The 26822-nt window shown below is 39.1% G+C and overlaps 1 protein-coding gene across 5 annotated transcripts in view; it reads right to left on the minus strand.

Moving 5' to 3' along the window:
* Nucleotides 1-210: 210 nt before the first annotated feature.
* The window catches only part of BICD2 (BICD cargo adaptor 2), a 102117-nt gene continuing 75505 nt past the window's right edge, over nt 211-26822 (minus strand). The window contains exons 3-9 of one of the 5 annotated variants that reach the window (XM_026102825.2): nt 24792-24944; nt 22015-22467; nt 19758-20777; nt 18486-18637; nt 5627-5792; nt 3899-3974; nt 211-2343 (exon numbers count right to left, since the gene is read on the minus strand). In XM_026102825.2, the coding sequence (XP_025958610.1) occupies nt 3927-3974; nt 5627-5792; nt 18486-18637; nt 19758-20777; nt 22015-22467; nt 24792-24944 (1992 nt within the window). In that variant the 3' untranslated portion in view covers nt 211-2343; nt 3899-3926. Of the gene's footprint in view, nt 2344-3898; nt 5793-18485; nt 18638-19757; nt 20778-22014; nt 22468-24791; nt 24945-26822 lie in introns of those variants that run through there. The other 4 variants (XM_026102823.2, XM_026102826.2, XM_026102824.2 and 1 more) reach the window with 4 other exon arrangements.

Raw genomic sequence — 26822 nt, forward strand, 5'->3', positions numbered from 1 at the left:
TCAAGAAGCAGCAGAGAGGATGGGTGCTCCCCAAGTATGAGCACATGTAATTAATTTTCCAGTTATGTAGGAAAATTAATACTGTGTGTTCTGTTTCTCTTAGATAAAAATCAGTAAGAATATTTGTTTAGCTTCACACTAAAAACAGCTTAGGAACTTGGACCAATAAAAAGGGCGACTTCCCAAAACAAAAGTCACAAGCAGAAAACGTAATTCTTTTTCTCTTTTATTGATACTGCCAATGTGACTACCTTTACGCAGGCAGATTGCTTTCCTACCAACACACTTTTTGTATTAATTTGGAAGTAACATTTTGCCCTCTATGCCTAAAGTTATCCAATTAACACACAGTTACACTTTTAAGAATCAGTTTCCACATTTTTTTCTTTAGCAATGACATTCGCTGTTTTCAGATCTGTGTAAAGGTTACTTGGCAAGAATACATGCATATGACATTAAATGGAGACCAATCCACCACTAAAAGGTAATGCACATAAAACATAATACAGTACTTCGACATCATTTCAAATAAATACCCACATACAAATGTAGTAATTTTAAATGCAACAATATTTCTTATGAATCAATACTGTAACAGAAGATGGAAATATAAGTCCCCACATCTAGGAATAATAATGCTCTTTCCAGCAAACAGAAATCTTTTCCCCACTGACAATATTTTTTCAATTTGTACTTTTTTTGAGGAGTGGGAAGGCTTCCCCCCAGCAAGTACCAATTTAATCATTCATGTGAGCCTCAACAAACAGTACCAGGAGAGGCAGGTACAGCTTGTTGATGCACTTTGCTGTTTCTGTTTCCTGAAATTACAATGATTAGATACAACATGCAAGAGAAGATATTAATGTTCCGTCTTTCACATTTGCAAACAATACTATGGTTAACTGCATCCACCACCATACGAAGCTAACATAACATCAGTATTCCCAATACGTTCTCTGTACTGTAACCACAAATGTGTTAATACATCTTGCTCATTTGTTCGGTATGAGTCCATTTGGTTCCCAAAGTGTATTCGGGTTTGTATAGGCTTTTTTCTTCCCTCTCTCTCTATACCCCTGAATTTGCAAGGATTTGCATGATGAAATATCATTGACTAACAGAATTTTTTACAATTTCTTGTATATATAATCTCTATAGTAAGACTACCCATTAAAAATGTGCGAAAGGGGAGTTCACTTTGCACTTATTGCTCCATGTCTTTACTAAATTCCAAAACAGCCATTCCTTTTCTTCTTGTATAGACTAAACTATTCTAAGATTCTCCCTTAAAATTATTAAAGGCACTACTGGCAATAATTAATGACAAAAAGGCGCTGAAATATAACACCCTATCATTGACAACTTTAGAATTTTTCTTTCTAAATGTACCATAATTTGGCACAATAAAATGAAAAAGTAACAAAACAATTCCAATTTGGAATTTAACTGGTACAGTTGTATAAAATTCTGTTAATCAATAATACTTCAACTTCCTAAAACCCAGGAATTCTGGAATTTATAGGTAATACTACTTATTTAATATTTTTCAAGTGCCTATTACTGTTTTAACCAGAGCAAAGTCAAGTTTTCTTCTTGTTACATTGAACTATTCCTAAGAATAATAATACAATATGAAAAAACCCCAGAATTTGAATACCCTGGATTTCTTAATGAACATGGCAGTTAAAAAAAAAAAATCAGTAATTTAAACATATAAAGCTTAACATTTCATAATAATAAAAAAGCTGCTGAAGCACAGCACACATATAGTTTAGCAGAGCTCCTGTTTTTTGTTGAAACTCTTTCTAAACACAATCTAGAGCCCCCCCCCCAAATCTCTGCCACATGCTGATGTAGAAATCAACAATCACAAGCCCAAATTGGAGAGAAACTATGAGCACAAACCACTGCATTTATATAAACTCTTCTACATAAGGAATTAAAGAAGCTAAAGTAAAATATCAAAATATCAAAAGTGCACAGGTTTAACAATCAGATAAAAAATGAGCATCTGCAATGAAATAAGAAATTCCCCCATCTGAACGTTTCTAGTAGATCATAAACTAACATGGTGATCATTACATTTGAAGTAGGTTTCTTCAGCACTTGTAAGTTTTCTTACTGCAGCAGCACTTATAGGTAAAGCTTGTTTGTTTTATAGCTTGAGACATAAAAGGAAGGTTACAGGTAGTATATAGGAAAAGGAGTTTTAAAAAGTTAGGTAGGGTCAGGTCAGAGGTTTCCATTCTTTGTGCAACGGGCTACCACTTTTAACCATAATGAAAGAAGCTAAGAAATGCTGTTGCACTGTTGGAAAGGCCTTCTCCAGGGACTACTCTACAGCTGAAAATGGAAAAATAAAATAACATTAGAAAAAAAAAATCAGTGTTTATTTCTCAATTAAAGAACTGACAATTTAATACGACGTGCTGCAAAAGCTCCATAGCAGGTTAGTTGGTTGGGGGGGGTGGGGAGGGGGAGGTCTGTTAGCTTACTAGGGTAGAAGCAGCCGTTTTAGCTCGTAGATGCTTTCCAAGCTGATGAAACAGTGCTTCATGGGTTTAGCCTGGAAGCAATAGCTTTGCAGAAAGAAGCTTTCTTACAAGTACTGAATAAAGCTATGCTGTTCAAGCACAAGTTAACAGCAATGAATGTGCAAGAGACATTTTCAGTGAAGCTTTAGGTTCTCCGGAAACATGCAGGTCAGTATATCATGCAGGCCGATGTAGAGAACAGTAATCATTCAGAAGAGCCTGCTTGCAGAGGTAGGTGACGGCTTAAGAAGTTTTCCATGCAATATCCCAACCCATTGAAAGTGAAATGAAAGACTTGCACCAAACGCACGTTTCAAGAAATTGTTAATCAAGAATTAGAAGCCTCAATCTTAAATATAATCATTATCTAAACATACAAACAGCAGGATCAGGTCACCTTATGCACCATTGCTCATTTCTTTTTATAACATGTACTAAAAGAAGTCAAACTGTAACCTTGACAAGCTCAAATAGCAGTCAGGTTTCTTGGCTTTTTTGTCTTTTTTTTTTAATAAAGATCCACAGAAATAAATGAAGATGGAAATGATTACTAAGCCTATTGTGCTAATAGCAAACCTGTTCATATTTGGAACTGAAAAGGTGAGCCAAGACTGATAGTAATAGTCACTGTCTGATAGCACTAAAATCTTTCTATAAAGTTTCTGTTGAAAAAAACCCCTAACAAAGAATTCAGTTAGTTTCTTGAATTTACCTTTTGCCATTGGTATTTTGTGACAATACTGCCTTCAGAGACATGGAAGCAGTGAAAACTGTATTAAAGCTCCCTACCACAGCGGAAGCAAAATGATAACTGTTTCTATTGGAGCAAAGAAAGTTAGCAAATGCCTGCTTTTACAAGGTACTTTTAAATCACACACGATGCAGGAACAGTAAGAATAAAGGCCTTTTGGAAGATTGTGCAGCAAAGAGGAGAAAAGCAGGATTGAAAATTGTTAAAAGATGTCTTGTTTCTAAAATATCAAACCTGCTACTTAGCAATATTAAAGCTCAAATTCAGGAGAATTCAACATTTTCTAAAAAAGTAATAATAGATGCACAGAACCTAGTTTCTAAGGCCAGAATTGCTATTTGTTTAAATCTCTCATGCAGTGATGTTTGGGCAACATATTAGACTTAAATCATTTGGGTTTTTCCCCCGTCAATATTGGCAAATACAGTTCTGGCATTTGAATGTGGCTTTATAATGTTTCCCAGCCGTGTAGCAAGGTTTCCACAATTCTATTACATTTCTTTAAAGTCTCACTGTGTGAATTTCAGAAGTCTTTGCCCCCCGCCAATATCTGGGTAGCCAAAGCCCCAAGCAGTTTCCCTTCACTGGGGAAACAGGCTGTGCTCCTTATTACCTTGCATTAGCATTGTGATATCTCCTGACTACTTATAGGCAGAGCGGCAATGCACAGGAAGCAAGCTGCTGACCATCTATAAGAAATGGCAGTGAGATGAGGCAGTACTACACCAGGAGGACTAGAATGGCTTCAGAAAACATCGCTATCAAGCAGACAACTGTGCAGTCTCACACTGCTTTTAGTAATACTACAGGCATACGAAATTATTTGAAAGAGTACAAAATGAACAGGGCTTTACATTAAAACAAAGTTTGAGGCTAGGCACTTTAAAACTCTGTTTAAAAAAAAAAGTGTGCCTTATTGTGCTCCACAAATTTTCCACAATTTTAGAAGCAACATTTTTCAATCTTGTATCTTTATTACTTATATAGGCACCAATTATGAAGTACACTTTTGTATTATCGAACATATTGAAATTAAGTGGCTAAAAAGGCCCCTTAAAAGTTCAATAGCAGACAAAGGTTTGTTTGTTTTTAAAGATTAATACGTATACTAAGCTACTTCATAAATATTTATTAGCAGGATGATCTGGTTAAATTTCCTGTGCCTATAATGTAGAGCCCTGTAAAACATGTGCTTGCATAAGGAATGCAATATCTCTTGTATATTAAAAAAAAAATTATCAGAGCTCTGAAATACTATCCTATAAAGATTAATACTGAAAGCTGAGAAAAACTGTTTTGTAGCTGACAATACTAGGCCATAGTCACATTAATTCTACACAGATATATTGTGTGGCTACAGTAATATATAAAAGAGATTCTTTTTGAAGTACTATGCTGCAAGGAGCAACAGAGATCGCAAAGATCCTTTCAGGACATGATACTTTTCCACAGCATAACTTCTTAAAGTGTAACTGTCTACCAGGTAGGATCCCAATTCTCAAAATTTTAAGTTTTATATCAGATGGGGTAAATATTGCATATTTTTAATATAAATGTGCAAGTTTCTTCAGGCAAACTCTCTGAAGAGAGGAAAGCAGAGTGTAAATAATGTATCCTACCATGTTTTTCCAGCTTTTATACCTTATAAAAGCTTTAGGACTTTGGTCAGTGGTGGTATGACAGCAAGTTTTTAATATCTGCCACGATAGGCAAATTAATTTTGGTTCCAGTTTTGAAATGCTCTGCATTTCCAAGACATACCTCTAATCTCAACATTTGCTTTTCACCACTTCTTAAGCCACACTAACAAGGGAGGTTTTCTGTTTGTTTCTGCCTGTGAAAGCATTTATCGAAGTATGCTGCAACCCTGGAGAAAGGATCACATTTGTGCTATACAAACTACAGTTAGTAACACCAGATATAGTATATCAGGTATACACTTTTAACACTTACCATAAACAGCAAAACCCATACATGTTAATTGTGGAAAAAGCTAATTCCTTTCCACTATTAACTTGTTAATAGCATCCCCATACTTATGAATTAGTTACAGTTAAGACCACCATAATACAATTCGTATTACCTGGTTTAACAACATACTAATACAAGTCAACTCACTGCGACATTAGATAGTGGGGATTTACGCTGACAGTTACAGCATAAAATAAGATGCATAATATGATTCTTCTACACACCTCTCCTAGTCACAATAAATTTTATATTTCTCACTACAAAACACCTGGTTGTTAAGGACAGATCCTTCAGACCTGTCTCCGCAGGACCGAATATGACTTACACTAGGGTTACTGCTCTTGGCTTTGGAAGCAGATTTTGTGCGCACCCTTTTGGACTGCTCATGGTCTAGCTCCAAATGCTCCAGGCGTTGGGTAAGGGCCAGTTTCTGCTGGATAGCCATCCGGAGCAGTGAGTTCAGAGTCTTCTTCTCATCTTCAGCTGCTGCGAGCTGCCGCTGCATTTCATCCAGCTGTGTGACATATTCGTCACATCTGCAATGAAATATATCAATCTTTAGCAATCCCGTTTCCATCTACAAAACATGAAACCCTTGTGTCCAGCAGATATGAGCACGCTCTGATAGGTTTGTAGTTGGTTGCATACGCACCATTTTAAGAAGGAACTTCAGCCAAACCTGGAGAAAAACACAATTAATTTCCACTGGGGTTCTTACAATCCCACACACAGCACTTTGGTTCATGCCTTTCATATGTACCATAATTAATAGCATCCCTGAAAAATGAAAAGTATGGAGCCTGGTGTAAGAGTACTCATGTCTAAAAATTAACAATATGTACTAAAGCTAGTCTTCTAGATTTAGTCAGCAGGCAAGATGCAGTTTAGTCTCTTGACTTACCCAAAGAGAACATCAATTCTAAGCTTTAGGCTGGAAATAGAGTCAGAGAGGAACAGTAGGAGCTATAAAATGACCATTACTAAAATGACAATTAATACCATCTGATCATCTAAACTTCATATGTTGTTACTTTAGATAGAGTCCAATAAGACATTTCCAGTGGTGACTGAACAGCATTTTTAAAGAGAAGTAGCTTTCATAGCTCCACCTTAACCTACTCTGGTTCCTTATATAAAATGCTATAGTTAGCATTTTATTAGTGTTTTGTCTACAGTAAGTGGCCATTATATAATTGTTTTCACCATAAAAATTAATTTTGAAACAATTAACAAAGGAATGGAGTGTTACTGGGAACCCTACAGGGGAAGCTGTATGAATGTCTGCAAGCTGTTTTATCTGCAGTCCTGTTCACAGAGTTTGGAAGCTACTTAACTTGCACAGTGCATCATGAACTATTTTAAAAATTAAGGTTTTTACATGTAAATGCATGTTTACTGAACATCAACATGCTGTGCTTATGGGTAGAGAAATAAATAGATAGGTACCAATCAGAATTTACAATGGCTGCATCTGTAAAATACAACTTTTTCATAAAAGCAAAAACATCTGCAGAGAAGTTCCTTTTAATGTGAAACTGGAAAAGCCCCTGACTAAGGGAGATTTATCATCATTAAGTAATATAAAACAGACTGGGGGGGGGGGCGCGACACAAAACAAAACTGCATTCACATGCAGATTCACCCGCTGTGCTTATAGCGCCAGGTATCAGAATCTGCTCCCCTGACTTCAAATAGTAGGATTAGGTCTTCATCCTAATTACATTTGCCTGGGAGGGGAACAGAGGAAAGGGGAAAAAATATATACATATATATATATCTATATATATTTAATACAGTGGAGATTATACAATAACCTAGAAGTATTCATATAAAACCTGCATGGACTACGACTGCAGCATAGCATAGCATACCAGGCAGCTTTGAATTTAGGGCCACTGTGCGAGCAGAATCTATCCACTCATAAATGTGTATATCCTGCTGCTGACGTTATCACACTCGTACTGTGGAGCACAGCGGGGCCGCAGAGGGTGAGGGGTTTGTGGGGTTGTTCTTGAAACAAATATACAACTAAGCTTGCTGAATCCCAGCGCTTCCCCTTTCCCTTCACAGCGAGGTGAACTTCACACGGCAAAACCAAGACACGTCCCTCGGAGCAGAAGCAGCCTAAGGGCCAGATCTTTCCACTTTACCATTAGGGCTAGAGAGGAAAGCGCAGAAAACCGATTGAAATGGCTCACGGAGGTCTGAAAAGAGGAAAATAAGTCTTGGAGGTATAGCACTCCTTGCCTTCGGCCTCTCTTAAGGGAGGCGGTCTGCGTCACCATCGCCAAAGGAGGAAATGGCGACAAGAATAACGAGTTCAGGGCATCACTGCTAACCCCGGGCCCCGCTCTGCTGGAGCAGCAGAGGCATTTTCTTCACTTGAGGGCAGAAACAAGGCACAGGCCAAAGATTACCGAAAGGCCTGAAGGCTATGGAGTTTCCCTCCAGCTTTTAAACACGCTTGTCACATTTGAGGGAAAAAACGCCTATCTGGTTATACCACAAGTTACCTTCATCTCCCCCTGCCCACTCCTCAGACTTGATTGCTTGAAAGCTCCACTACTACAAACCAGGGTAACACCCAGAAAGCGTGACCAATTCCTTGAGGAAGGAGCTGCAATAGCTTCAGCAAAATATGCTCTGGCTCTAAATTGGCATGTCCTCTTCACCTGTGTTTCATCCCCAGGCTGTGCAAAGAGGTCTGAGCAACGTGAATTTAGAGGGAGTTCTACCCCCCCGCCCCCAGCTCCTTTCCCGTGAAACAAGATGTGTCTGGTTTTTGTTGTTGTTGTTGTTGTTTTCTTTGGGGGGGGGTTGCACAGAACAGAAAACTAATTTAGCCCCCAGATTTCAGCTCAGTGAGGCTGTGTCGCGCTTGCTGCAGTCTGTTTGACTTCCCCTAGACAAGCACTAATCAAAGCCAGCAAAGGCAAGAGTAGTGGATTTCTTGTCTTCCCCCATCAGAAAACAAGACGGGAAGAAAACAAAGCCATTGCAGTAAAGCAGAGCAGGGACTTCCCACACAGTCTTGCTGATGTCCCTTAATCCTCATCTCTAAACGTTTCTGGTATTACTCAAATGTCTCTTGATCAAAGACAGTCACTTGCACCAAATCTGATAGCTGACTGGTAACATGTTCAAACGCTTGTCAGCATATAGAAGGCAGTAAAGTAGTTTGCAAGTGAGCTAAGCTATAATTAAAGACAGGATTTTCACTCCAAAAGGTTATTGTATAAGTCATTACCTCATCAAACTTTCTGCCAGCACAAAGGCTTAAAACATCATACGACTCCCCTTAAAAATGACAAGGCATTCACTATTTTATATACCTAAATTAGCTTTCCCCATTTATGCTTCTTCCATCACGACTCCAACGCAGGGAGTTTTTCCTTCCTATTCAACAAAACATTGTTATCAGTAGTATACATGCAGCTGCCATTTTTACTGTACCTGAATAACTATTCTCTCATATGTATAAGAATGGGGAGAAGGAGGAGTGTTAGCTAGTATGAATGCACACGGTGCATCCTGAACCTGCTTTCCTGATCTTTAAGCCAAGGGAAATGATATAAAAAAACTGCAAACCAACCCCTTACCCTGATGCAAGCGTGGCCCGCCAAGGTCAGAGAAATGCTGCATTATGCAAAATAGAGCAACAGTTCACCTGAACACGAGCACTGAAAAGTCCCAGGGTTTTTACTGGAAGTGGACACAGCCATTGCCTGCACACGCAGACTGAGATTCGCCCTGCAGCCTTCCTGCTGTTCTCCGACTCCCAATTTAATTTTCTCAAGCAAAAAGGTTAGTCTCCCTAAGCACTATGAGAAAACATAACCTCTAGCACTACTTTAGCTTAATGCATTATCACAATCAGCCCTAGCAGCACACTTGTGTGCTATGCGTACATGTTTTGCTGCTTTGCAGATACAACAACAAAACATCCTTCCTTTTTATAATTTGCAGAGATGCTTCCCAGCTGTATATTATACACAAAAACATTAGAAGGTCAGAACACAAAAGATCTTTGTTTTAAAAACACCTTTGAAACAGAAATAATTGAGCTTTTATACTTTAAAGAAGAATATTAAATTAGTATAAGCCTGTTGTGCATTTACACATTCATATTTTTAAGTGGATATAGAACAAAAAGCATAGATGTTGCATATTTTCTTATTGCTGGTAATTAACAGCAACAAAAATAAGAGCTTAAGTAAACATCAACTAGATTAAAAAAAGCAAAACCCCACCAACAACTAAAACAAACACCTACCTACACAGAGAAGAAAATATCCTGAATGTTGAACATAATGATGAGAAATTAAAACATTATCTGGAGCCAAGTTATCCTTTAACAATGTAACAATGGGGCTGTCTCATTTTCAAGAGCCGCCTACCACTACTTCCTACAAATGTCTGTTGTACCTTACTTCTGCACACCTCTTTTAAGCTTTAATATGTGAGATACTTGATAACAGTTAAGATAGCTAAATTCACAACTGAACCAAGATTTGTACTGGAAATAAAAATGATGTGAGCAATTGCACCTGGATATAATAATATTTTTCCCCCTTCCTTCCTCTGTAATCAGCATGAGGACTGTAAGACAATTTTCCAAGAAAGAAATACTGCTAGACAGAGATGTGACTGCAGGAGGCTCCTTGAGAGAAACATCAGCTACTTTAACTTCTACCTCAAGAGATTAAGCTGTCAACCTACATTAGAAATTAGAACATGGAGGATTAAACTCTCAATTTTTCTTCTTTATTAAAAACTGGGAAATGTATTAGCTGAGTAGCAGTTAAAAATTACACGGAAATGAATGTTGCCTGAGCTTGGCTGTAAGGGATATTAGCCACCTGCTATTTCAAACAGAACCTTTGTATTATAAATTCATATTAAAAAGAGAGAATTGTAAACTCCCCCCACTGTGAAAAACATCTAATCTACAGAGACACCAGCATTTTTATATTACTAAAGGGGAGATACAGGGAGGAAGATTAGGCTATTGAATCTCCTTTTGGAAAGTGGCCTTGCACTGCGGGTTAAGCGTGACAAATCCACCAATACTGTGCAGACCACGAGGTACCACGGAGCTGTGCTCCTTGGCACTGAAGTTAAGATTTATAGTCGGTCTATATACTATTTCAAACTTTAAGCGGAGGGCCAAGGTTTAAATAAAGACTTGTCATAAGCTGTACATGCAAATGCAAGATGTACAGAAAAAAGAGGCTTGTTACTAGGCATTGACAGCAGAAGACAGGCATGCCTTCGGAGAGCAGTCTGCTAAAGCACAACTATCACCCACCCCATCTGACTAAGCTGGTCTCCTCCCAAGGTGCTCCCACTGGATGGGTTTTACACATTGACAAAAATAAGTAAGTGTACTACCTTTTTTTTTTTTTTTTTTTTTTTAAATGTTGAAGCAAAAGTATTAAAAGGCCTAATCCTGCAAGCATGACCAGGGCATGCTCAGTAGTCCAAATGAAGCTAGACCAGAATTCACAGAGATCCAACTGTGGGACCGAGGCCCTCTGCCAGGTCAGCATCTGAAATACTTCTCATGAAGTATATTAAGCCCCTCTCTTGCCTTGAGTCACACTGCACAGACCGAACTCCAAGCAGAAAGTGTTCAAGGATCTCTGAAGAACAAAACAAAGCATGAAATCTGAAGAAGGCAGAAGAAAGAACTGCCAGAATTGGAAAGCCTTGGATTAGAGATAAGCAAGCTCAAGTATATCTGAGGAAACCTTAGCCAATTACTAATTTGCAGTTAGTTCTTCAATATCTTGCATTGAAAACTCACCTGAACTGTACATGTAAAAAGAGTAAGTGTTATGGCCCTTATTTATATAAATCATTGGCATTTTCACTAAGAACAGACTATAGTTTATAACCAGCTTATAGCTGTCTAGATAGTTTATAATCAGCCATATGCAATCAATAGCCATTAGCAAGAGCTATTAAAAAATGTAACCAGATGATAAATCTCTTTTGTAGTTCAAAACATCTGGGAAGAATTACCTCCCATACCCAGGGGCACCAACCAGCTCCACACAGCTGGACAATACAGCTCTAAACTCTGCTGATAAAAGCTCTCACTGAGACATCATAAACTTCTAGGGCAAATTTCCTCCTCCTAGAATTCAAAAGAAAATTCCTTTCTTTTTAAAATCTAGGATGAAATTAGCTATCCTATCCCACTAATCAGAACTAACTTTTAAGCTATCTCAGGCAGGACATTCTTCCCACTTCTTCACTGAAAGGAGTAGCAAGGAGTGGAGGATCTAACCGTGAACTCGCCGTCCCTCTCTGCACCACCCCACCGCAGCTCTGGGTACATCCTCTGTGTCCTACAGACTAGGAGCACTGACACTGTGTGCCTACTGCCAAACCGGTGGAGACTTCCCTAGCTCAAAGACTACTGACACAAGCAACTGCTGCTGAGGTATTTTCCATATAAGGTACTTCAAAGCAATTCTTCCCATTTTGATGAAAAACAAAAGGCAGACAAGCTACATGACAAAAGCTGGCATTTTCTTTATTCTGAATATTTCTACAGCACCACTATCATATCACAGGAACATCTCCCATGTTTTACTTTCTGTAGAGTAGCATTACCGTACTTCAGACAGAAGGCGCCAGGGCACACAGGAATTAGTGGTGTAGACACAGCCACTTTAAAAAAATATCTCAGAGAAGAGTGGGAACTGATTTTTGTAACCCCGGTCCAGGGTCTTTCTACAAGGGGCACCCAAGCTTGGACCTTGATATATCCAGCATCACGTGTTACACATTTCAACTGCCAGAAGCACTAAAATAGGCACTTTAGTGTTATAAGCATGACTATGTGCAAGAAATCAGTGCTCTCTGTTGGTAGCATGTCTATCACATGGTCTCATTACTCTCTCATGAATGCTGGCAGCCCACATGCTTTCTTTCCAGACATCATTCATCTCTGGATCTGGCACCAGGAGCAGGAGGCAAACTCCGTTAATCCAGTCTGGAAATCCCATTCCTGGAAATTTTCAAAATCACATTTTTCTATAGGTGACTCCTCTGCACATTTATCCCATGGAGTATTTTTAGACAAGTTGAATACTTTTGTGTGGAGTCCAATAGGAAGACCCTTTAGCTATAATTCTCCATGCTGTAACAACTGCACTGCGCTTTGCTTAAATTTAAGATCCTTTATATTCTGCAGGCCTTCAATGCCCATGAACACTTTCCTAAATACTTTGGATACTTGGAAGACCAATTTGACAGAGCTTGTACGATGCTAAAAGTACATATACATTTAAAACACTCTCTCCATTAATGAACAACAACTAGCTGCTAGTTTCTTGTGTGGCAGAAATCACGGCTTTGTTTCTTTATCACTATTACTATTTTATAATTTTAGTCTCATATTACATGCTGTCAACTCTCTAGCACCTTCTAACATTTGCCACTTCTCTTGTTGACTTGTTACAGAGTTTGTCTCTCCCTTTATTTACTGTTTATGAAACACTGGAACATGGGGATACCTATCAATCATATCCAGGCACATTTGTTCACTGCTCATCAAAGCCTTTGCTCTATGCTGCGTTTCTTAATTGCTGCTTTATTTTAGAGGGAGGAAAAACATCTGTTCTCACATTATCCTTGCTCGTTCTTAGGTTCTGGGAAAGAAATGGAAATACATTAACAGCAAACTTGAAGGGGTGAAGAAGTATCCAACGTCATTGCTCAGAGCCAGCGAGAGGCTGTCAGGGTTTATTAGGTCAAGTGCAACTCCACGTGAATAAAATTGTATGGTTTCCTTGCCTCTCCCTTAGCAAATAAGTCAGTGAGGAGCTAGCTTGGCTGTTTTTAGCCCATTTTACTCCAGCAAGAAGAGCTTGGCTGTAAACTCGCACACAGGAGGCACTTCTAGAGAGAAGAGAATACAGTGTCCTCCCATGAGGGCACACAGCACTTAACATGCAAGTTAAAGAGACCCATGAGACTTGCAGTCTGAATCAAAACACAGAAAAACTGCAAAAACATAACATGGGAAAAAGAAAGGTAAAAGCCAGTCTGCACTTTTGTTGTGTATGGTTTTTGCCAATTTCTGTATTTAATAGAGTTTTTGGAAGGATGCTTACTTAGATAAAGTCTAGCCAATCAAGCCCAAGGGAAAGACTAGCATAACAAAATAAAGTAACCTTTCCTTTTTTAATGCAGAACTGTTTCAAAAACGTCTCCTCGTCCAAACTGTGGCCAACTTTTCTTAGTGTGTTCTCTCCTCGGCTACAAAGCGATGGTCATGGTGACCCTGTATTCTTCATCTAACCATCTTTTAAGGACCAGCTCTATTACTCTAGCATTCTGGTCGCAGTTTTTAACTTCAATTTCTGGCTACTGAATCTGCATACCTTTGCTCTGTTGTCACTCCCAGCGTACTCTGGAAATTGCAGATTCAAAGGTGCTCTCCAAGCAACCACTGGAAGCCTATGGTCTTCTTACTCCCACCTTCCTTGCTGAAAAGTTAAGCTATATTAAACTCTAGCTTAAATTCCAAGCTGGATTTTTTTCATATCTGTTTTAGTACTGTATTTTTTCCCCATAATCAGTTTTAGGAGCTCTCTTGCTCTTGCAAGTTTGCATGACAAGTGCTTATAGGCAATCTAGAAACATATGGTGACCTATAAGAGGAGGAATTTGTGCTTCACTTCCCAACCCAAATCAGAAAACAGGACACAGTCACTTCAAGTTCGCTCTCAGCACTTGGAGAAGCTCTTTGTCTAGCAAAGAAAGGAATCAGACTTATCTGACACGATGCTTTAAAGGAAGATACATTAAGTTTTCTCAAATTTTTTATTAAAACCCTCTCCTCACATTGAAGTACAGCTTTATACTGTTCTACATAGAAACCTTTCGATTTTGTTAACCCTCTAAAATGGTTGTTACAATATTTTTAAACCTACCATAAAATATTATGGGAGACTAAATATTTTCGCAAGGAAACATCAGCAGCAGCTTGGGGCTCTCTGCTCCATTATGCACCACTTCAAAACGACCTGAATGCCCCCAGTGATATCTCCCCCAGCTTGGGAACTCCTGGTCTCACTTGCTGCTATTTCCTTATATGGTGCTGTTAACTTAGGGCTTTGGTTACATTAACATCAACAAATGCTCAACAAGAAGTTTGAAAGTAGCCCCTTGACTCATATACGATTTCAAGATAAATACTTGAAAAAAGGGTCTCGGTGAGATGAATTAACTACAAATCTCTGCACTTTGCACTTGTTTGTATTAAGAGAGACAGTAAAAACTCAGAGTAAGCACTGCATTTTAAAGACTTCTGCCTTTGAGAGCTTACATTTAAGATTTTACTTGAAAACAAACCAGTTATCAGTTTATACTATATAAGGTAGCGATCACCTATGGAGAATTTTTAACAAAAGTAGCTTGTGTGAAGCTGTATTTTCTTTTTCCAACTTGCAAGGATTTACTCTGCAGAATGCAAGCACATACCCACCCCAGGTATTCCTGTAGTTTCGTGTTGTATATCTACTCTAAGAGTGACCCTTTTCTTTACAATGTTTAATCTCCTCATGTAAATACAAGTTCTTCAGTTTTAAATTCCTAAGTAAACTGAGTACACTCATAACCCCCCAGAAAGAATAACCACAGTAGTGTATTTTGTATGATGAACTTAGAGAAACAATATTTTGCAAAATATTCTTTCAAAAGTTGCTCCAGGTAACAGGTAAGCTACAGAAGCCAGACTGTATCCACAAAAGAAAAGTACAACTTCACATTTTGATAATAAAGCTGCAACTTGCACCCTAAAGAACAAGTGCTGCATGGTCAGGCCTTGTCACTTATTTACATTTAGCACCACCCAAGCTGCCTGTTAACAAGTGCAAACCTACTTGATAAAAAACAAAAACAAAAAAAGATGTTCAACCTCTCTTTGCATTTTAAAGGGAGAAGTGATTGCATCTTTTTGCTAGTATAGAGAGAATTTACTAAGGAAACACCAAATCGTTGGATTGTAATGCACTGGTACAGAAATAGCTACTAGAGTTTAATTAAGCAGATAAATTCCACTTTCAGATCTACAGGGCAGATTTTAATCTGGCCCAAGTGCTCTTCGTCTGTTTGTACATACAATAGCAACACATGTGTGTTGACAAAGAAAAGCTGCACTTCAACAGTACAGCTAGTGCCTGCACGTCTCTGCAGTATGCACGTAATGTAGTACTTGTCTTGATAAGTCTCGATTTATTCCTTTGTATGACAGTTTAATTTCAGGCTCAGTGTTATAAAAAATAATGCAACAGTCTCAACAGTACCTTTAATGCTGGAAGCTATTAATCTGTGTTTTGCAAGCCTTCCTTTGTCTCCAGGCTCAGGTCCTGTATTTTCATTACTTATTAAGAACAGCTGATAGTATTGTCAAGTTAGTAGGATTAACCTAGTTTAAAAAGGAAATTAGGTCAGTTACTATCTTCATGCCCAGCCTGTATTGTTACTTCTCTTGCATCCTACAAAATGGGAAGTTTCCTGTGGAAAATACAGATGTGTGTGCAACAGTCAGCTTCACCCCAGATTTAAACACAACACAAAAACATGGCAGGGTGAAGGCCCCAATCACATGTTACAATAGTCTCTGCTGATACAAACCTTTTAGCCAGAGAAGAAATAAGATTTACCTGCAGACTGTTATGAGATGCTCCTTTATCAGGTTGTTTGCAGTGGTTAAGAAAGAATTCGGGCTGTTACATACTTACGATATTTGAATCAGATGTAAAAAAAAAAATCAGACTATAAACAATTTGCCAGGTTATCTTCGCTAAAACCCCTAAGAACATGCCTTCCAAGTCTACCTTACTGAAGCAATGAACACTTAGATGAAACAGCTACTGACACTAGAGAAATGCATTCAGCCTACAGTCAAGCCAGTCAGTCCTCTCTAACCAGAGATCAAGTAGGGATTTACCCACAGTAACAGTTTTCCATTGCTGTTACGGCATCTGATACAAAAATACAGGCTCCTTCTAAAAGGTAACACTGAGGGAAAGCAAAGCTTCAAAGTGTCCCAGCAGCAATGCCTACACGTGATTAAGTTGCACTTCCAGTCCCCTTGGCAGCTGCAACACTTGACAAGCGCGCATGCATTTAGCAGTTCTGAAAAGGATGGGGCGCACTGAGAACTGCCCCCGCCTCAGGCTAGCTGCGAAGTACAAGGCCCAGCTACGGCCCAGCTACTCATCTGCCATGCAGTGACCGGGATTCAGGTGCTCAGAAGATGACAGGTTCTGGGCACCAAGGCACATCCTCAGGTTTTTGGGGCCTCCTTGTGTCACCCTGCTCTTGGCCCCCTATTTTTCCACTATGGTTAAGTAGAGCATAAGGTCAGAAATGCGGATTGCTCATTTAAGCAGGGGAGTCTGCTGTGCACCCACAGACAGAGCCCATTCCTGCCTCCTCTAATCACACACAGCTCCCAGCAAGAACCCAGCACAGAGCTCTTAGCCTGCTGCCTTCAGAAAAGCTCTTATTCTGCCTCCAATTTCCCCATGCTGGGGAATCCTCCTTACTGTCTTCCCAGTAAAAGAACAAGATTGACCTCCGTATGATAATAAACTAAGAGAAAAGCAGAGGGAAAATTACCCCTCCAGCATTTCTTTTACAACTCTTCCTCTCCAAACCACTTCCACAGTCACTCTCTCACTTTCACGCTGCTGCAGGAAAGTTAACATGTGGGAAAAACATACTGCAGTTGCATGTGATTTAGACAGTAAGCTATCTGCATCCAGGAAAAATAACTGAAAATTAATGGTATGTTTTTTTCCCCCCTCTTTCCTCCCAGCTTCCAGCTGATCTATAACTAACAATGAAGAAACTGCAATTTGTGCATATTAATTACACTCCATAAAAGGAGAGCGAGGGGAAGGAGAGCATGACAACTCCCGACAGTGCAGGGCAGTACTTTCTCTAGAATAACAAGCTCCCATGATTCAATCTTTAGCATTTCTTGGCATCCATCTCTCCCATTCTCACCCATGTGCAAGGATATTGCTGAGATAGACTGCATCACCAGGAAGCCTGAGATTACTCAAGGGACATGAGAGCTGCTGCAGAACCACCCCCACAAAAGACAGAAAAGCCTCATAAATCCTCATAAACACCCTTGTGATTCCTTACTGTGGTAGTTTTTAGCAGATGGCAGAGAGAAAATATTCTCTTTTTTAAAAAAGCTCTGCAGAGCAGGAGGAGAACCAAGCAGCATTCAGCACAGACTCCCCACTCCCTTCGGCTCAGCTTAAAAGCAAGCCTAGGGAAGTATCTAAGCATCAAGTTACATTAAACAGCGGCCATTACAATCTCTCTCTTCTCCGTGTTCTTTAGGCAACGCATGAAATATGCGGGCAAATCAACATCACCATGGCTTGTCTTTCTGAATGCCAAACTTGGACTGACTACTTTTACCTAAGGTTTTGTTTTGGTTTTTGGTTTTGTTTTCCAGGATCACCTCCACACAGGAGCCAGCTGAGTATTTCCTAGCTGCGAAGCAAATCTGAATTTTGTAACAGGATTTTGTTTCCTCAATATCCCCCAGAAAAAATGTGTAGATTTGAAAGAGGAAATCAATGACAGTAGCAATAAGCAATGTGCAGATCAAAATGGCACTTATCACTTGTACAGCACATGATGCATCAGCGGGTACTTTTTGTCCATGGACACCACAAAGCACAGCTAAGAAATGCAGAAGCAAGTTCTGAAGACATATGCAACCCTGATCAGCTCACAGGTAAATGAAATGACAGAGGTGCCAACTGCAGGACGAACAACCTAAGGATATGCACTAAAGTTTGCTAACAATTTTATTTTTCTCTGGGTCACCACAGGTCAATCAGAGCCTCATCGCCGTAGTGTAATAAACGCTCATTTTACATTCTTAAACACTGGTCCTTTTGAGAGCTGAGGGCTTCAAGAGCCAGGGATAATCGGTCTCCAAAATTTCTTAAGTAAATACCCCACACCAAATTCCTGTTTTGTGGCAACATACTATATCCCTGGCATTTTGCTCATTGCCAGGAACACATCACAAACACGGTAAGCAGCAACCTTGGGAAAGGCACCCTCCTGCCCATCCCCACACAGGCAGCCCGGCTGCCTGCAGGCAGGATATTCTGTTCTTCCCCCACACAAGCCGAAGCGACGTATTTCGTAAAAAGAGTTCATATGCTCTTTACCTTGTAGCAAACATTGCTCTCAGGGAAGAGAAGGTAGCAGCATCTTCTTTCAGAGCCTTCAGCTCATTGCGCAGCTTCATCATCGTCTCCGTAACCATAGCTTTCTCGTTTTCATACTTGCTTTTTAAGTTGGCAAGGGCGACCTCTGCAGTCTATCGTTCACCAAGGACAGAAAGGCACTTGTTAATGAACCCCTTCGCAAAGTGGCTGGCTGAGAGTTTTCTCATCACCATTCACACAATGAAACATTTGCTTAGCACTGGAATGTTAAACTTCTGGCCAACTTCTCTTGTATGGATTAAATAAAATTGCATTTCTGAACACTGGAAACAGATCAGACATTTATGGTTCCTATTCCCATTAACCAAGCAAATGACAGCCACATCTAGAAAGTTACAGAAAACACATTTAGTGACACTTATCTCTAACTATTAAAATAAATTAAACACTGCATAATTCAACACATCATAAAAGTCTGTTTACTATCTCTGTATTTACACACATTCAACAATTGCTTGTACAGCTCTCTAACCTTCAAAGAGCATTTTGCATATCTTCTATTTTGGAAGACCTTTATATCAAAACATGTGCAAAAGAAAAATTTGAAAATATCTAATTATTTCTTAAACAATACTATCCTTATTTTTCCTTCTTTTTTTGAGACAGTTTCAACTGGCATTACCTTCAGAGGACACATCATGAAGTGTGCCACATGATGGTCTCATGACAGTTATTTAATCTACTGCACTGCTAATGTGTACCAAGTGGCATAGTCCAACCCCCAAGACTAATTTTACCTTTGTCGCCTATTCTCCTTTGACCATGTTCTTATATCACACCCTCATCTTGAAAGGCTTTATTTTTGTAGGCAATTTGAGAGAGAAGAGGACATAAATTTCAGAACTATTTTAAGGGTAATTATCAGAATTATTTCAAGTAGAAAATAGTTATTACTTCTTCATTTTAGGTTTCTTGCATTCAATATAATTTAGATAGACACTAGACTGAAGCTATATTAAACTCAAATAAAAACTTAAATGAATATGTGACAAGCAAAAGACAGTCAGAGCCCTGGCGCACAGCTTCATAGCAGCACACCTGCGTGCCTCTAATGAAACCACCTGTCTCTTCTCAGTCTTGTAACCAGCAGATACCAGCAACAAAAGTCCCATTGCACAGGGAATGGCAGTATGCCCTCAAAGATAAATTCTCATGTATTCATGACCTAGTTCCCTAAGACTGTAACTTTTATGCTTGTAAGACCCTGCTTACCTGTTTGTTGGCCTTCAGCACAGTCCTTAGAGTTGCTATTTGTTCTCTCTTGGTGCTTAGCAGGGACTTCAGCTTCAGGATTTCTTCCATGAGAGCTTCCTTGTCCTTGTCCACTACTGGCCCAAGTTCTTGAGTGGCAACACGCTGTCTAGACAACTCAGTTGTTCTGTCCACAGCAGCTTGCAGATGTTTGATCTGATCCCGGATTATAGCGATCAAGTTATAAATATTCATCGGTTCCTTCCGAGGATCTGACACAGGAGACGGCAGAGATGACACTGGAGACGGGCTGGTGTCACCGCTTCCATTCTCTGCCTTTCCTAGCTCTATAGATAACAGCCCCTTCGAAAGAAGAATAGGAGACTTTCTTCCCTTGGTCTCTGGACTGCTGCGTCCCCCTTTACCTTCCTTGTAGTAATCCAGCATCACTCTGTTTGGAGTTTCATTGTTGCACATGCAGACATGGTGGTATAAATTGGCCAGTTCTTCACTGAAGGTGACTAGTTCATCTTGGGCTACACTGAGGCTGCCCTGTGTTTCTCCGGCAACATCACTGACTTTCTTCAGCTCCTTCTCTAGTCTGGCCACCTGTTCTCTATCATGCCTACTGGATTTTTCTAATGAGGTGATCTTTTCAGTGAGAGCTTGGCTGTCAGTGTCATATCTGCTCTTCTCCTCCTCATACTTGGACTCACATTCCTTGTATTTGGCCTTAAGATTTTTAAGTTCTTCTTTCAGGTCAGTAATCTCTGCCACAGCCACTTTGTATTTGCACTCTAAGATCTCTGGCCCATTGATGTCAACTTCATAATAATCTCCATCTTCATGGCTGTCTCGGTCCTTCTCATTGTCAAGGGCAGACTGACGTTCCTTGCTGACCTGGAGCTTCTTCATTGCGTTCAGGTTTTCTGTGAGTCTGCCAACTTTCTCGTGCTGCTCTGAGAGGGCTCCGCGCGTATTTTCCAGCTGCTTCTGAGATTCCTGTAGCGTAGTTAACAAGTTCACCTTTTCTCTTTCCATCTGAAATGCACAAAAACAGACATCTACGTAAAGGAAACAGTATCACACAAATGGTTATATTTTATTGCAAGAGAAAACAAGTTAGTCATAGCCAAAATCCATACAGTTACAGAAATCTGATCACTTGCACATTATGGAAGAGGCTATTTCATTTACTCCAAAACTATCTCAAGCATAGTGTCTTTCCCCAAATCTTTGTCATTTCCATTCCAAAATGCACACTTTTAGGCATTTCTTCCACGGCTGGGGCCTCATCAAAAAAACATCCTTTCAAAAGAGGATGAGCTAAAATTTACTGTTATCTTGAAAATTGTGAAGTAAATTTTAAAAAGCATGGAACTACTCAAGAGTGGAAGCTTCAAGTTTCATTAAAAGATATTCTAATTTGGATTAAAGGAAAATTATCTGACAGATTAGGATATTACAAAATGAAAGACTTCAAGAATAGAGGAGAAACTTTAAAAGTTTTAGTAAAAGTCTTGATTTGGAAAAAGAAAAAAGCTACCAAAAATATTTTTTTCCACAAGGGTTTTTTCTTATAAAACTCATTTCTTTAATTATTGATAAAGTAATTTTAGAAGATTTCTAGGCAACACAAACACCTGCTTTCCTTCAAACTCTCCAACCCCCCAATAGCATGTATATAACACAGAAATGCTTGGCACTGATTAAGAATACATGTTCTTAGAACTAATTCCAGAAAATACATATGATATATCTACAATATATTTTCTCGGACATGCATATGTGGGAATAGTCTTAATTTCACCAAGTAGGTTGTTCAACACGTAGTTGGTATTTGTATGAAGTACCTCACAACGGGACTCTTCATCTTGCACAAAGTTTTCCACAGGTGTACTAAAAAAACCTTTTTTGAAGATGAAGATGTCTGGAATAATTAACATTTTTTGGAGAAAATACTTCACCCATTGGTTATGCTTCTTGCTGCTAGTGACCTGATTAAGTAGGCACAACACGTACTGCAGAGAAAATGCCTTCTGACATTCCTCCAAATATAGGACATGACCGACTTCTAGCTTCTTTGGATCAAAAACAGGCTATAGATTTCCATCGACAAGCATTTAACATCCTCAAGTTCTCAAAAAACCCAGAGATTTTTACATATATAGTTCATACTTTATGGTGGCCACATAAGATACTGAGAAGACTGAAATTCATTTTGAATGAACTCTAGCTACTATTTAGAAGCACATTGTTATTTTGGAAACACATTTACCTGTACAAGCTGTTGTTTCAGTTTCTGGATTTCAGAAATATTTAATTCACTCAGAAGATCTGAAACCAGACTTGGGGCTGGGGGGAAGCTTTCATTTTTCTTGGGAGTTGATGTATTATTCTTGCCATTGCTAAGTTTGCTGAGGCAGTTTTGTTCAAATCCATTCATGATTTCATCATTATTGGGCTCTGTGGCTTCATCACTGAATTTCAGTCCATCCAAAGAGATGTTCAGGTGGCTGTTGTACATGGAGTCGTTGATGTTCATGTAGTGAGAGAGCTCCTTGCGAAGATTGTTCTTCTGCTCACGCTCCGTCTTCAGCGTCTCTAAGGCCTCCTCAAGCTGGCGTTCAGAAATCTCCTTCAGCCGTATGGCATCTTCCAGCTGGCTATTGAGAAATTCTGTTTCTTCTTCGAGCCTTTTGATTTCATGTTTCAGGCCTTCAAACTCCACCTGGAGATACATAAAGGGGAGAAAACTTCTAACGGAAATGTCTGCCTGCAAGGCACCAAGTAATTTTACTTTTGTATTTTTTATTTCACTAAATATGGTGAGACGGGAATAATTTTTCTCAATTCAGGAGTCTAATTTCTGTACTATGACTGTAAACACTGCCTGCTTAATCTACTTTCAGAGAGACCACGGAACAAAATTTCTCAGGAAACTGTTAAATGAGCTGATCTACTCCAGCTTAATTAAGATAGTTGCGAGATGCAGTGTGCGATACAGAGGCATCACAAAATGGGCTTCCCTAGCACATTAGGCAAACTCCTTCTGTGTTTGATTAACAAATTCCCTGGCCAACCTTCTCACAAATTCAATCTCAGCATTTTCAAAACCCAGGATCCCAAAGCTATGCATGTGATTCACTACTAGACTGCTGTTAGAATATGCCAGTGGGCTTAGAACAGTTGGGATGCGCCTAGAGATCAAACTCCGCTTTTACACATTCAAAATACAACATTTTATTACTTTTGTTGTCATCATTTCAGCACATCTTGAAAGGGCTACATATCAGCCTTATACTGTAAATTTCTTTAGCTGTAAAATTGCACTTTTTACCCCTTGTACACTGAAATTATGAACACCAATAATTAGTGCAAGAGGGGGGAAAGCTTAAAGAAAACTTTTTCTTGCCAACTATTAAAGGAATTTCAGATGTCAGTATACACCAGTCTGGTAGTGCTAAACCACACCTACTTTTAAAACCAGAAACCAATCATATTAATTCAGATTTGCAAGTTATAGCCTGGGAAAACTTCACAGCTTCTTCTATTTATCTCAGTCGGTTAACTGATAGTTAATAAAATTAATCAAGAAGAATTATGACAAGGTAAAAAAAAATCCATTTTCACAAACAGAATTTGCTCTTGATTCTAAATATGCCCACTGACCCCAAATATTTATGATTACAGCATATTTTCAGAGGATCCAGGCACACAAGAACAGGAGTCAATAATTACTGGCAACTAAGAGATAATATCTGAGGCTAAATTTGGCTCGGCCTGGAATGACAGCATTCTTGAATACAGTTAAGAATGTGAACATACAGCTGGGGACTTTCACTCACACCTCCCAAGACAATGAATGAGGAGGGGGAAAAAAGGGGGGAGGGATAACGATCACAAGTAGCTAACTACAGAGACTGGAATTTACCAGCTCACTACCTCTTCCATGCAGAGGGTAACAGCCCCTTCATCCCTACCGCATGATGTCAGGGTGCCCAAAGTAGCATGATCAGACGAGATATATGGTCCAACCTGGAACCCTCTTTTGGGCAGTGAGGCACAACACTGTAGCCAGAGTGATTAACACTGACATGGAGAGACATGAAACATTCAATATCCCAAACACCTCGCTTCGCAGGGCAGCTCCATTCAGACCACTGAGAAGAAGGAGATCTGATTAAGAAAGAGCAAATGCCAATAAGCTTTTGCTATGTGCTCACTGTAAGAGATGGAAATAAAACTCTTGTTTTCTTCAAGAGCTTTTTATTTCAGGAATATTGCACTATTTCCTCAGTTGAACATTGAATGGGATTATACAATGAGACTGACAGGGACTTGAGGAAGAAAAATAGCTAGACCCTGGTTGATAGATGAATATGAGTGAATCGAGCCAAAGACCATGTCTAATCTAATTACCTCTACAAATGATAACTCAGGGAAATTCTTGTGTTGTTCCAAAAATGCAGTTTTCTTTTCTAAGACTCTGAAGATAGCTGGAACTGTGCAATGAAATGTGACTTTTCAGATGTGCAGTCACATAGGTCTGACAGCACAAAGCAACTACAACAGTGGTCCATGTTTTATGAAAGTAGCTAGAAGAGAGGAAGAGCACAGAACTGGAGAGGTAATGCATGCACGAAGTGTCAATAAAAATAAACATTGAGAATTACACCAGTTACAGACACTGCAGAAGAGGAAGGATGGCCGGTGTTGCAAAGAGGTCAAAAAAACTAACGTAGTGAAAAGACTAAACCGAGTAACAGAGCAGAGTGGTAGAGATTCCACTCCCAACAAAGAACAAGTCGGGAATGGAAGGACTTGGAGGTCAAAGTAGAAGCAATAAAGCTTCACAACCATGTAGAAACATAGTCAGAAAGGAGTAAGACATCAAGAGGACAACTCTTTGCACTAAAAGATAGAGTTTCTAGTTTCAACAACAGTATAAATACACAAAAGCGGTTGGGTGTTCAGACAACAGGACAGAAACATGCTGTAACATAGGAATTGATTGGTGCTACCACAGCCACGCTCACTATTTTGAAAACTTGCCTGATTTTGCTTTAGGACAGACACTTGCTTCTGGAGGCAGATGTTTTCCTCTTCGAGCTCAGTGTAGTCTTGCAGCAAACGCGCTTCTCTGAATTTATATTCCTTAATATCATCTCGCAGACGGGACCTTTGGAGCTCCACATTCTGATTGACCTGGCAAAACAAACCAACCAGAAACATTAGTGGCTTAGTCAGCTACAGTTACAATTTAATTTCAAAACTTCATCTTTCTTTATATGCACTAATCAATTAGATTCTATTCAAACAGAAACCTTTTTTCCCCTGAAATTAAATTATAGAAACCCAAGTCATTTACACAGTAATTTGATTTTGTTTTCTTGCTTCTCTTATAAATTCTCACCCCTTGACTCAAAGGAAAGTCAATGGGCAAGCAGGCAATGCAGCATTCATTCCAAAGTTCTCTCCCTAGCTACTAGCAACAGAGTAAAATTTTCCAGATTGGGAGTCAGATGCCTGAATCTGTTAACACTTAAGAAAGAAGGTCTTTTCACAAGAGAAAGACAATTCAAATGACTTCAGACATTCATATTTGGATTTGCTCTTGCCTTTCCACAGAACTTTTTATGCCCAAACGCTGACAACAATTGCAATAATTTGGGAATATTTTTAAAGAATCTTATTGGAGAGTGACATTGACCTAAAGCTCAAATGAAATCCAAGATCCCAGGTAGAAAGAAAGAACTGCAGTGAGTTCAAAAATATTCCCTCCTTTCAGTGCAAGATTTGTGCAAGACCTTAAAATATACTTTTTCATTTAAATATGTCATTATTTTGTGATATACGAGAATAAAAATCAGTACACTGCACGGTTTTCTTCAGATCACTTGTGAATATATGCAGACACTTAAATAACTATCAAGGTAGCATATACTCAGCTGCCTGAATGGCTCACTGTACTTAGCAGTATATTTTTAAACAGTAATTTTCCTCATGTCTTTAAATACTTCAGTACAACAAAGTGAAAAAATGTTCTAAAATATTAGCAAAAATATCTTCTGATGAAAATTAGGCAATATAGTTGTCCATAAAACAGAAGGCAAGCATTTTAGCAGCTATCGCTGTCAAGAGAGAGACTGGTTTTCCAAACAGTTCTAGATCTGCTCAAAAGAAAAGCAAGCTCACGAAAGAGGCAGCCTATTAATTCAGCTATTTAGGTTAAGGTATCTTATTTCTGTTTTCATCAATCCAAGAGTAGCCAAGAAGATTTCATCCTCTGGTACACAGCCTCAGATTCTCTTAGCATTCCCTACATCTGGTTGGAAACAAGAATATCAGCAACTATCTCCACAAATGAATAAAACAAGGTCTGTGTCTTCTTGCAAGTACGTAACAGGAACACACTGGAATAATACAATACAGCCATTGACAGGCACATACAGAAATGCTGAGAGATAAAGAAAATGCGTTTATGGCAGGAATGAATGCCAAGACTTGGATCTAGCATGTTCTGAACAAATAGGTAGAGTCACCTCCAGTAAATTGAAACTGTAGCTCCCTCATACATCAGGTTGAGATTAAACTATATAACTTGTGTGCTTACTTGTAGCAGTAAAGAAAAAAGCACTTCCAAGCACACTGAGAAGCTAAAATAAATATTAATTGCTAAAAGCAGACACTACAGTACAACACTGCAAATGAAAAGCTAGTATATGCCATATTCCAAGCATGCATCACATTTTTCTACTTGTTCCCAGAAAGCACTAGTATTTCTTGACTGAAGAAATGTCTGGTCCAGAGAGTCAGAGTTTTGTGGGATTCTCCCCCCTCACCCCATATAGGCATTTTTCCTTTGAGGTTACGGCATGTCACTGCAAAACCAAGCCTAGGCTAAGACTCACCTCACATTTGAGCTGGAAGCTCCCAACAGATTCAGTAAGCTTCTAGCCAAAAGAAGCCAAGTGAGGTACAGAGTCTCTATTAAAACCTATACTGCCAGCTCTAGTTTCAAACTGAAGCTGCATAATTAATTATCCAGTTAATAACACTATGCTTCAATACCCCTTTTGTCCA

Source organism: Dromaius novaehollandiae, chromosome 12 (genome assembly GCF_036370855.1).
Source record: "Dromaius novaehollandiae isolate bDroNov1 chromosome 12, bDroNov1.hap1, whole genome shotgun sequence".
Taxonomy (NCBI): Eukaryota; Metazoa; Chordata; class Aves; order Casuariiformes; family Dromaiidae; genus Dromaius; species Dromaius novaehollandiae.